General features: G+C 41.1%; 1 protein-coding gene across 2 annotated transcripts in view; it reads right to left on the bottom strand.

The window, feature by feature from the left end:
- fancg (FA complementation group G) overlaps positions 1 to 13,158 on the bottom strand; it is a 63,694-nt gene extending 50,536 nt beyond the window's left edge. For both annotated transcript variants that reach the window (XM_033031134.1, XM_033031142.1), the window contains exons 1-2: positions 13,019 to 13,158; positions 772 to 856 (exon numbers count right to left, since the gene is read on the bottom strand). In XM_033031134.1, coding sequence (XP_032887025.1) covers positions 772 to 856; positions 13,019 to 13,093 — 160 coding nt within the window. In that variant the 5' untranslated portion in view covers positions 13,094 to 13,158. The remainder of the gene's footprint in view (positions 1 to 771; positions 857 to 13,018) is intronic.
- Between the last annotated feature and the right edge of the window lie 87 nt (positions 13,159 to 13,245).

The following is a 13,245-nucleotide window of genomic DNA, read 5'->3' as shown; positions in this document are numbered from 1 at the left end:
AAATGAAAACGCTTCTGAAGCTCCATTTACTTTTAAATTTAAATAATCGTAAACTCTCAATGCGTTTGGAAATCAATTTTACTGAGATGCAAGCTTACGATTATTTAAATGGTAAATGGAGCTTCAGAAGCGTTTTCATTTTGCATGTTAAAACCCACCTGAGAACCATGGGCGATTTTGCAATTTTACTGACGGGTTTCTAACTTTTAATACTTTTCATATAACAAATGAATCAAGATAACAAAGTCAATAATGCCACTTTTGATGAAATGCAGCGAACAAACGCGATAATTCCCGATATTTTGGATCTTTAAATCTCCAAGAAAAAAGTCCGCTAGCACTTCCGCCTTTTTTACACCTTCAGCTCGCTCTTGTATTTACCTTAGTTTCTATCTTTTTTTTGGACTGTAAATTTAGGTAGCTGTGCCTCACGGTCACCCCGACTGGCTCACTTAATTGCAGCTCAAAAACGGGCCGTTTTCGATGTTTTTAACGGGTGTGAAAGTGCGTGTTTTCCCATTCACTAACATGTACCGGAAGTGACGCTTGTCCCCCAGTTAAAATTTTCGGTCACGTGAGTGGGGATCTACGCTCCAGTGACCTTTCGTGAAATCACCCTATTCTGTAAACACAATAAACAACAAAAAATAAATTCAGTGCATGTGTATATAATCTGCTCTTGTGGTGAATGAGGTGACAACACAGACAAGTTGAATGGCCTGATCCGAATTATGATACCAATATAATTAAACCAAATAAGAACATCAGTACCTTGAATCTTCTCCAGCAGTTTGATGAAATAAACAAAGTTCTGGCGCAAGATGTCTGTCCACTTTGCAGTATTGGTAGAAATATTCTGGATGAGATAATATATATTAGATATTGTACATAAAGCACTGTGTACTGGAAAGTAAAAAAACTAAAACCTTTGAACGAAGAGATGGAGGAGGGTTATTTGCATGAGGAGAGATTCTCTAAAAAGTTGGGTGGACTGCTGAGAACAGAGACAAGGAGAAATGTCTTCACCCAAAGTATAGTTAACCTTTGGAATTCCCAGCCCAAGTGGGCGATGGAGGTTCAAATGGTTGAGGTATTCAAGACAGATCAATACATTTTTAAATACATGGGGGGGGCGGAAATAAATCAAGGAATATGGACGTAATGCTTCATGCAGGAAAGCAGCTTGAGGAAAATGATCAACTGTGATTATTTTGAGTGGTGGAGCAGACACGATAGTCCGAATGGCCTATTTCCCCACTAATATTTCTTATGGTGTTCTGGAATGGATTTGCCTGGTGAGTACACAACAATTGGTCACTCACAAAATATTTTAACTGATTATTTTCCTAGAATTTTGAAACAGCCCTTGGCAAAATACTATTCTGACATTGCATCTATATTAATATTTATATTAATGTGCAAAATTTTGGAACAGACTTTTCAATTGCCAAAACGCTCAAGTTTGAAGGCCTTTCAGATATTTTATAATACTGATCATTTTAATATACCATTTCCATGTATGACTGGCAAGGTTGATGCATTCTTACAAAGCATTATGCTATAACTGAAAAGGTGTACATTTTCAACATCAATTTCCTAGTTACTTGAATTTTGTAGTTGGCTGTGCGAGGGAAAGTTAGCCATTTATTAGTCTTCCAAACAACCCAGTTTAATTGCTTCCTCATGGTTACTTTGATCTTCCATCTCTTGGCTATTTGGCATCCTCTCTCCCTTCACCTCACCGTTCATGGAAGAATCTTCAACTACCTCTGCTCTAAATTCTGATAAATCTTTTAAATAATCTTCAACCTATAAAAAAAGTCAAAGTCATCCCTTTCATAGAGTTAGGTGGCACCAAAGTACTGTATCTCTCTGTGCATGAGAAGCGGTAAAGAAATATTTATGCTGCTGCAATAACAGGGCACCTCAGAGATTCTGTAATCAACATTTACGTAATGAAACAAATCCTATTGCAGTAACTACAGAGGAGTCTCTCTACTCTATGAAAATCATTGCCAAGGACCCGCCTCAGCACCCTCCTTTCAGTAGGGAGAACTGCTCACCAAATATCAATGTTGAATCTGTTCATTTTGAGGCATTGTGGACATAATCTTTATCACATGACATCTCCAAGAAAATGCAAGGAAGAGCACCAATCACTACGCATGTGCCCCAGCTAGGCTGCTGAAGGGCCTCCAGCGGCCCACTCCACCGACACATCGATCCAGACATGGCGACCCACGAACGGACATTCCCTCACCTCACATGGCCACCATTCTGACACCATGCAATGGGTCACCTCTGCGGGATAAACCTGACACTCACCATCCAGAAGACTAAGCCCACAGCACCAAACAGTCCTCTTACAGTAATGGTCCATGATGAGGCCCTGGAAAATGGGGTCCTTTTTTGGTATCTTGGGAGTAAACTTTTAGCAAAGGCATACATCTCCCCCTCTCTCTCCCACCCTCCCCCCTCTCTCCCCCCTCTCACCCCCCTTCTCTCTCCCCTCTATCCCCTCCCCTCTCTCTCCCCTCCATCCCCACTCTCTCCGCTCCTCCCCTCCCCCACCCTCCCTCCCCTCCACACCCCCTACCCTCTTCCCTCCACCCTCCCTCCACCCTCCCCCCTCCCTCCCCCTCCCTGCTCCCCACCTCACCCCTCTCAGCACCCCCTCTCTCTCCCCCTCTCTCTCCCCCTCACTCTCACCCTCTCTCTCTCCTCCCCTCCTCCCCCACCTTTCCCCCCTTACCCACCCTCCCTCTTATCCTCCTCTCCACCCCCCTATCCATCTTGCCCCTCTCTCTGTGTCTCTGTCTCTCTCTCTGCCTCTGCCCCTTCTCTCTCTGCCCTCACTCTCTACCCCTGCCCGCCCCCCCTCCCCCCTCTCTAGATGTGACTGCAAGTTGGGGGCTATGCGTCAGTAGATAGGGTGGTTATGAGGTAAAAGGAGCAAATTAATAATATTAATATAATATCAAGGGGGTAATTAGCGTGAGTGCGGGGGGGGTAGTTAGTGTGTGTGACGCTGTGTGCCGCCTCCTCCCCCCCCCCACAACCGCACGTTGGGGGAACAGACCCAACGGGTCTGCACTTGGTCTAGTATATCTTCTATATTACTAAAAGTCTGTTCTTGACCGGTTTTGGCCATCTGTGCTGCGATTTCCGAGAGAACGCCGCCACTTACGGCCGTCATTTTTGGCCACCTTGCTCAGAGCCCCCCTCCGCCGTATGTGTGCCGAGGATTTTTCCCGTCGAAAAGAAATGACAGAGATATTAATGATTTTACAAAATTCCCCATTCTCTCTGCTGCCCCTGCTGGCGGCAGGGGGAGGGACTATAGAACCAGGAAGTGGTGTGCCTCAATCAGTGTCTGCAAGCTGGAGGAAGGCAGAGGGTCACGTTTCTCTGAGCTGTGAATAACACTGAACACATATCTACTCAAATGTAAGTGTCCTTAGTGGTTCTAAAACGCTTGCAGAATGTGTCTTTTTTGGTTCTAAAATGTTTTTTAGGTTCTCCGCCCCCTTTCCTCTCTCCCCCCCCCTTTCCTGTCCCCCCCCCTTTCCTCTCCCCCCCCTCTCCTCTCGCCCCCTTTCCTCTCCTCCTCTCCCCCCCTCTCCTTCCCCCCCCTCTCCTCCCCCCCTCTCCTTCCCCCCCCTCTCCTCCCCCCCTCTCCTTCCCCCCCTCTCCTCCCCCCCTCTCCTTTCCTCTCCCCCCTCTCCTCTCCTCTCCCCCTCTCTCTCCCCTCTTTTTCTCCCCCCCTCCCCCACCATTCCTCCACTAAACCCCCTCCCCTCCCCTCCCCTCCACACACCCCTACCCCCTTCCCTCCACCCTCCCTCCCCCTCCCTGCTCCCCACCTCTCCCCCTCCCCTCAGCACCCCCTCTCTCTCCCCCTCACTCTCACCCTCTCTCTCTCCTCCCCCACCTTTCCCCCCTCACCCACCCTCCCTCTTCTCCTCCTCTCCACCCCCCTCTCCCTCTTGCCCCTCTCTCTGTGTCTCTGTCTGTCTGTGCCCCTTCTCTCTCTGCCCTCACTCTCTACCCCCCCCCCTCTAGATGTGACTGCAAGTTGGGGGCTATGCGTCAGTAGATAGGGTGGTTATGAGGTAAAAGGAGCAAATAAATAATATTAATATAATATCAAGGGGGTAATTAGCGTGAGTGCGGGGGGGGGGGATAGTTAGTGTGTGTGACGCTGCATGCCGCCTCCCCCCCGCACAACCGCACGTTGGGGGAACAGACCCAACGGGTCTGCACTTGGTCTAGTTGATAATAAAATGCACAATCATAAGACATACAGAATAGAAACAGGCTCTTTAGTCCATCAAGACTGCATTGACTATCAACCACCCATTTTCTTTAATTCAATTTTAATCCCATTTTTTAGCCTGCCCATATTTTCATCTACTTCCACAGATTCTACCACTCACCTACATGTTCGGGACAATTCAGTGACCAATTAACTTACCAACTTGCACGTCTTTGGGATGTGGACAATAGACAATAGGTGTAGGAGTAGGCCATTTGGCCCTTCGAGCCAGCACCGCCATTCTTTTTTTTCACTTACATTTTTATTGATTTTTCAGAGATATATACAAAACAGTGCAACCACATCACCATAAATAAAAGAAAAACAACAATCAAAATAAAAAAATAAATAGATAGGGGGAAAAAAGTAAATAAATTAAAAAATGGAATAAGACCGTGTAGTTCACTTTACAAATTTAAAAAAAACCGTTACATTGATTTGTTATCTGGAGGTATTTCAATATTCACACAAACATACCATCTATTTCTAAATAACGCAATCTTCCCATATCTAGCTCGGCATTTGTCTAGTTGGTGTCATGGCTCAAATAAACGGTCCATTTTTCCCCGATCTTCTCAAATGAATTCTCCTTGACTCTCAAGGAATATGTCAGTTTCTCCATATTATAGATGTCTCGCACAATTTCTAACCACTGTTCCTGTTTTGGACTTTTTTCATTACGCCACTGCCTGGTAATGGCCTTCTTACTTACTGCAAGCAAAACTTTAATCAAATATGTATCTTCGATCTTTACTATATCTTTAACGTGCCCCAGATACATCACAGGGCAGGTATTTGGGATTTTATAACCCAAGGTATTTTTAACAACTGCGTTAAAATTTTCCCAATATGGCCTTATCTTTACACAGTTCCAGAAAATATGCGAGTGGTCTGCCTCCGTACTCCCGCACAGCCTCCAACAGTGTTGTTGGACAGCAAGTTGTCTGCTTTTTATTTTGGGTGTTATAAAAAAGCGAGTTAGATTCTTCCAGCAAAATTCTCTCCATACTAGTGAGCTTGTGGATGTACATTGTGTTTCACACATTTGATACCATTCTTATTTGAATTTTTAATTCTGCTTCCCATTTTGTTTTTATGTAGAGCGTTGATTCTCCCCTGCTTCCCACCAGAGCTTGGTAGAAAGCAGAGATGACCCGAGACCCCTTCTGTTTGTATGCATCCACAATCACCCTGATCACATTATTTGAAGTTTCATCTAGTTCTGGCCTTATCTCTTTTGTAAAGTAGTCTCTTAATTGCAAATATCTAAAAAAATCTTTGTTTTCGAGACCATACTTTGACTTTAAATCTTGGAAGCTCATAAACTCGCCATTTTTGGAAACTGTATACATTGCCGTTATGTGGCCAGTTCATTGGCTAGATTTAAGAGGGAGTTAGATGTGGCCCTTGTGGCTAAAGGGATCAGGGGGTATGGAGAGAAGGCAGGTATGGGATATTGATTTGGATGATCAGCCATGATCATATTGAATGGCGGTGCAGGCCCGAAGGGCCTAATGGCCTACTCCTGCACCTATTTTCTATGTTTCTATGCCTTTTTGTGCCCATTCTTTGAATCTTGAATCATACACCCCTGGCTTAAACTTTGAGTCATATGCGAACCACTTCAATGCGTGAACTCCTCTTTTTAATTTGTATTTTTCCACTATAACATTCCATATTATGTTATATATTTGATGCAATTCATTGTGATCATGGCTGATCAGTAGCCCGTTCCTGCCTTCTCCCCATATCCCCTGACTCCGCTATCTTTTTTTTTTTTTTTTAATTATTTTTATTAGAAGTACGGTAAATTACAATAATACACAACACATATATCTTAATACATTTTTTGTACCGCTTCATTTTTTTTTTTGAGCTTTAAGAAAAAGATAGAAGTAAGGAAAGTAAAGAAAGTGCGCAAGAGTCGTGAAGTGCAAGAGAGTGTTGGGAAAAGAGAGCCCCTTAGAAAAGAAGTTAGAGAAGGAAGTGAAGTAAGAAAGTAGACCCTAGAAAAGAAAGAAAAAGAAAGTAAGGACAATCGCTCTATTATAACATTAAACTCCGCAGAAAGACTACCAACCAAGTCTGTTTTTGATGTTTTACCTCCCATTGCCAGGTCCTGATACCATTTATTTATTTTTTAAATTACTATTGCACCTCATGCTTGTAATAGGTCCATAAACGTAGACCACGTCTTTTGGAATTGGTTTGCTTTATCTGCTAAGAGGAATCTCATCTCTTCCAGATGTAATGTTTCAAACATATTTGATGTCCACATTTTTATTGTTGGTGTGGGCGCATTTTTCCAGAATTTAAGTATGAGCTTTTTTCCCATTATTAGCCCGTAATTGAGTAAATTCTTCTGATACACGTTTAATTCAGGGATACCTTCCGATATCCCAAAAATGATCCATTCTGGTTTTGGTACCAGTTTTATTTTAATTAATTTTGAAAAAATATCAAATATTCCATGCCAGAATTTTTGGATTTTTGTACAAAAAACAAAAGAATGCGCTATGGTAGCTTCTTGATACAGACATTTATCACAGATTGGTGAAACATTAGGAAAGATTTTATTTAATTTAGTTTTTGAATAATATAGTCTATGTAATGTTTTGAATTGGATAAGTGTATGTCGTACATTGATCGAGCATTTATGCACCTGTAGTAAATGATTATCCCAGCTCTCTTTTGAAATTTTTATAGCTAATTCTTGTTCCCAGTCTCTTCTAATTCCATCTGTTGTGGGTATTTCTATGTTTAAAATGATATTATATAAGTATGATATTAGATTAGCTGATTCCGCCTTTGTCTTCATTGCTTCATCCAGTAAGTCGGAAGGCATATTATGATAGACTTTTGTGTATTTTTTCAAATAATCACGAATTTGAAGATATTTAAAATATTGGTTATTTTTCAAATTATATTTCAGTTGTAGTTGTTGAAATGATAGTAATTTTCCCACTTCATACAGATCTTCGAGCGTTTTGATTCCCATTCTTTCCCATTGTGTAAATGATTTGTCTATGATTGATGGTTTAAATGATGGGTTATTGACTATTGGTATTAAGAGAGATAGGTTTCTTAATTTTAGATTCTGTTTTATTTGTTTCCATGTTCTAATTGTGCTATGTATAATTGGGTTTTTATTATAATTTTTATTATTCAAATTTATTGGTGAGAGGATAATCGCTCCTATATTACTCGGGGAGCAGTCCCCTTTTTCCATTACAATCCAGTCCGCCTGCTGGGCAGAATTGTCCAGCAGGTGAATCATATTTTTAATATTTACTGCCCAATTATAATACATAAAGTTAGGGAGCGCTAGACCCCCCCACTCTTTTCATTTATTAAGGTGTGTTCTTTGTATTCTATGGGATTTATAATCCCATATGAAATTTGTAATGTCTGAGTCCAATTTTTTGAAAAACTTTTTTGGGAGATATATAGGTATTGATTGAAATAGGTATAGAATTTGTGGTAAGAAAATCATTTTTATAGCGTTTATTCTGCCTATTAAGGACATCGGAAGTGTTTTCCAGAATTTAATCAAATTATTTAATTTCTTAAGTAAGGGATTATAATTGGCTTTAAACATATCCTGGTAATTTCTAGTAATTTCAATTCCCAAATATTTGAATTTTTCTGTAGCTATTTTAAAGGGGAATTTCCTGAGGTGTGTTGAGTCTTTTGGTTTTATCGACATAATTTCACTTTTGTTCCAATTTATTCTATATCCTGAAAAGGATCCAAAGTCCTCAATTAAATTTAATATATTCGGTATACTAATTTGTGGTTTTGTGATGTACAGTAGTACATCATCGGCATATAGGGATATTTTGTTATTTGAATATTTTGTATTATAACCGTAAATATCCAGGTGTGTTCTTATTTTTTCAGCAAGGGGTTCAATTACCAAAGCAAATAACAGCGGAGATAATGAACAACCTTGTCTATTGCCCCTTGATAGTTCAAATTTCGAGGATAATATATTATTAGTTAGTATTCTAGCCGTAGGTTTGTTATATAATAGTTTTATCCATGCAATGAAGTTCTCTCCCAATTGGAATTTTTGCAATACTTTAATCATATAATCCCATACTACTTGATCAAACGCTTTTTCTGCGTCCAGTGAGATGATAGATAACTCTTGGTCCTGAGATTTATGTGAGTGCATTATGTTAAGCAAACGTCTCAAGTTATTGAATGAATGTGTCTTAGGTATAAATCCTGTTTGATCCTCATTTATTAGTCTACTAACATACCTGCTTAGTCTACTGGCTAGTGTTTTCGCTATTATTTTTTGATCCGTATTTAACAAAGCGATAGCTCTATATGAACCTGGTTCTTCTATATTTTTATCTTTTTTAAGTATTAATATGATCGTTGATTCTGCTAGTGTTTCAGGTAAGCTTTGCTCTTTAAAAGCATATGTATACATTTTCTGTAATCGTGGAGTAACTATGTCATAAAAAGATTTATAAAATTCATTACTGAATCCGTCTGGTCCTGGTGTTTTTCCATTCTTTAGTGTTTTTATTGTGTCTTCTATCTCCTTAGAAGTAATTTGTGCTCCCAGTTCCTCTTGTTCCCTCAGTTCTAATTGTGGTAGGTTACAGTTATCTAGAAATTCTGAAATTTTATTATTGTCTATTAACGTTTTAGATGTGTATAGATTCTGGTAAAATTGAGCAAATTGATATCCTTGGGTAATGTTAATAATTCCCCACTGTCTGATTTAATCTTTAATATTGCATTCTCTTTTTCCCGTTTTTTCAGTTGGCGTGCTAGAAGTTTGTGGGGTTTATCCCCGAATTCGAAGTGTTCTTGTTTTGTGATTTGAAATAATGTTATAACTTTCTCTGACAGTAATTTATTTAGCTTGAATTTCAATAGTAGAATTTTATTATGTTTATCCGTAGTTGGATCTTTAGCATTATCTGTATCTAATTGTTTTATTTGTTCTTCTAAATGTCTTTGTTCATTCTTATTCTTTTTATTTAGATAAGCTTGAAATGAAATAATGTCTCCTCTAATAAATGCTTTGAAGGATTCCCATAATAGCGTGGGGGATATATCTGGTGTATCATTTATCTCAAAAAATAGGTCCATCTGGTTTTTTTAGATATATACTCCCTTGTGGGTCTTTTAAAATTTGCGAGTTAAACCTCCAGAACGATTTATTCATAGCCATTCCTTCTAGTTTTAAAACAAAAGTTAACGGAGAGTGGTCTGAGATCGCATTAGTGTGGTATTTAGGGTTCATAGTGTGCGGAATTAATTTTGTATCCACAAGAAAATAGTCTATCCGTGAGTATGTTTTATGCACCGTTGAATAAAACGAATAATCCCTTCCCGTCGGGTTTGCAATCCTCCACACATCTACTATATTTGTGTTTTCCATATATGTATGTAAAAGTTCACTGGTTTTAGATTTCATATTACCTTTTTGTTTTTGCATCGATTTATCTAGATAAGGGTCTAAAACACAGTTAAAGTCTCCTCCAATTATAACATTTTGATAATTAAATTCTGCAATTATATTCAGAATTTTATTAAAAAATTGAGGGTTATCAAAATTGGGCGCATATATGTTTACCAGCGTAATTGGCATATTATTGATCTCTCCTGCTACTATAAGGTATCTCCCTTCCTTATCTGAAATAATATTCTTTGATTTAAATGGAATTCCTTTACGAATAATGATAGCAGTACCTCTAGATTTGGAAGTGAATGAAGAGTGAAATGTTTGGCCTATCCAGTTCGCCCTCAGTCTCGTCTGATCTTGATGTTTAAGATGCGTTTCCTGTAGAAATGAAATATCCGTGTTGTATGATTTCAACTGAGCTAGTATCTTGCCCCTTTTAATAGGTTCATTAATACCCCTTATATTCCAACTACATAGTGTGATTCCTCCCATTTTATTTTGATTGTCGTCATACATTTTTACCTATTATGATGACCTTATTTATTATGGTGCATTCATACCTCAGGACTCTGGTTATTTTGGGAGCATTTATATTATAGACTTCCTTGGTAGTTCCCCTCTGCGATTGTCCTTGAAAAAAAAAACCACATAGATGTGACATATTGTGACTCCGCTATCTTTAAGAGCCCTATCTAGCTCTCTCTTGAAAGTATCCGAGAACTGGCCTCCACCACCCTCTGCGGCAGAGAATTCCACAGACTAACAATTCATAGACCACAGTCTGTTCGTATTGGTGGAAATGTGTCAGCCTCGATAACAATCAGCACAGGAGCACCTCAAGGCTGCGTGCTCAGCCCCCTGCTGTACTCACTCTATACTCATGACTGCGTAGCCGGTCATAGTGCGAACTTCATCATCAAGTTCGCTGACGACACCACTTTTGTGGGACGTATCACTGATGGGGATGAGTAAGAGTATAGAAGAGAGATCGAGCGACTGTCCACATGGTGCCAGCACAATAACCTGGCCCTCAACACCAGCAAAACCAAGGAACTGATTGTGGACTTTGGAAGGAGTAGGATGGGGACCCACAGTCCCATTTATATCATATTGATGGTTGAAAGGGTCAAGAGCTTCAAATTCCTGGGCGTGCACATCTCTGAAGTTCTTTCCTGGTCCGAGAACATTGATGCAATTATCAAGAAAGCACATCAGCGTCTCTACTTCCTGAGAAGATTACGGAGAGTCGGTTTGTCAAGGAGGACTCTCTCTAACTTCTACGGGTGCACAGTAGAGAGCATGCTGCCAGGTTGCATCGTGGCTTGGTTCGGCAACTTGAGCGCCCTGGAGAGGAAAAGACTACAAAAAGTAGTAAACACTGCCGAGTCCATCATCGGCTCTGACCTCTCTTCTATCGGGGGGATCTATCGCAGTCGCTGCCTCAAAAAGGCTGGCAGCATCATCAAGGACCCACACCATCCTGGCCACACACTCATCTCCCCGCTGCCTTCAGGTAGAAGGTACAGGAGCCTGAAAACTGCAACGACCAGGTTCAGGAATAGCTACTTCCCCACAGCCATCAGGTTATTAAACTTGGCTCGGACAAAAATCTGAACATTAATAGCCCATTATCTGTTATTTGCACTTTATCAGTTTATTTATTCATGTGTGTATATATTTATATAATGGTATATGGACACACTGATCTGTTCTGTAGTCATGCCTACTATGTTCTGTTGTGCTGAAGCAAAGCAAGAATTTAATTGTCCTATCAGGGACACATGACAATAAACTCTCTTGAATCTTGAATCTTGAATCATAGCCCTGTCCCACGGTACGAGTTAATTCCAAGAGCTCTCCCGAGTTTAAAAAAAATCTAACTCGTGGTAAGCACGGGGAATTAACGTAGCAGGTACGTCGGAGCTCGGGGACGTCTCTTAGCGGCTCGTTACGCTAACGGCAGGTAGGCACGGGAAGACTCGTGAAGATTTTTCAACATATTGAAAAATGTCCACGAGAGCCCCGAGTACCGACGAGTGGCCATTACCGTAAATATCCGAGTTCGAATCAGGGCAAACTCGAGAGAACTCTTGGAATGAACTCGTACCATGGGACAGGGCTTTCTCTGTGAAAAAGTGTTTCCTCATCTTCGTTCTAAATGGCCTACCCCTTATTCTTAAACTGGGGCCCCTAGTTCTGGACTCCCCAACATCGGGAACATGTTTCCTGCCCCTAGCGTGTCCAAATCTTTAATAATCTTATATGTTTCAATAAGATACCCTCTCATCCTTCTAAACTCCAGAGTATACAAGCCCAGCCGCTCCATTCTCCAAGCATATGACAGTCCCACCATCCCGGGAATTAACCATGTAAACCTACGCTGCACTCCCTCAATAGCAAGAATTGGAGGAAACAAGTGCACCCAGAGACAAACTATATGTGGTCGCAGAGAGGGCAAATTCCTCCCAGACAGTATCCAAAGTCAGATAGAGTCAAGAGTCAAGAGAGTTTACTGTCATGTGTCCCTGATAGGACAATGACATTTTTGCTTTGCTTCAGCACAACAGAACATAGTAGGCATGAATACAGAACGGATCAGTGTGTCCAGATAGAGCCTGGGTATCTGGCGTTAAGTGGCTTTACTAGCTGAACCACTGTGCCAGCCACTGCAGTGGTATACTTAGGAAGATCAAGATCTTAAATCTGGCACAAAATTAATGTTTTACCAAGCAGCAGCTTCTTGCTTCTATAATTAACCATGTAAAACAGACACGCCAAAACACTAGAGAGATACCACCAATACAGTCTCCTCAAAATGTTGCAAATCACCAGTGGGTTAAATGAATCAATATCGGTGGCATCTTCTGTTCCAACACCTCACCATCGAGGCCTGGGTTACATTCGGTCGGCTCATTTGTACAAGCCATGTTGTAACAGAGGAAGCTGCGCCGAGTGGGAGGGAGAACAGCCTCAGCCCATGAATCTAGAATCGACATGGGACATTGGGTGTTGACATTGAGCAATGGGTGAAAAGACAGTGACAATTCTTGAGAGAAGCCCGAGTTTACTACCGCTGCATGTCGTTCACTAATTTACACACGTTCCCTTCTTCCATACTTCACATCAACAGCAAATTGGAAAGTTTCATTTACTTTCCTTGCAGATTAGACAGTTAAAACTTAGAATGAATAGGGCATGCCAGGACGACAGCTAAACGATGGATCAAGTGCGAATCCTGACTCCCACACACAGACAGACAGACAGACAGCGCCTACCTTCAGCTCTGCCACCAACTTGGCGTTTTCCTCTGTCCAGATTTCCAAACAGCCCTTACTGCCGACGCTCTCCATCGTCCCTAACGCACCTCTCGCCGAAGATACTAGTGCACCTCTAGCCGCCAAAACGACAGCAGAAACGGAAGCGTGAAGGCAGGACAGGGGCAGCAGGACGTCCCGCCTCTCGATCTGTCAAAGGCGCCTTTGCAGCTGAGACTAGAGAGACG

The sequence above is a fragment of the Amblyraja radiata genome, chromosome 1 (genome assembly GCF_010909765.2).
Source record: "Amblyraja radiata isolate CabotCenter1 chromosome 1, sAmbRad1.1.pri, whole genome shotgun sequence".
Classification (NCBI taxonomy): Eukaryota; Metazoa; Chordata; class Chondrichthyes; order Rajiformes; family Rajidae; genus Amblyraja; species Amblyraja radiata.
The sequence above is the reverse complement of the archived record's forward strand: the minus strand, read 5'-3'. Positions and strand labels throughout refer to the sequence as shown.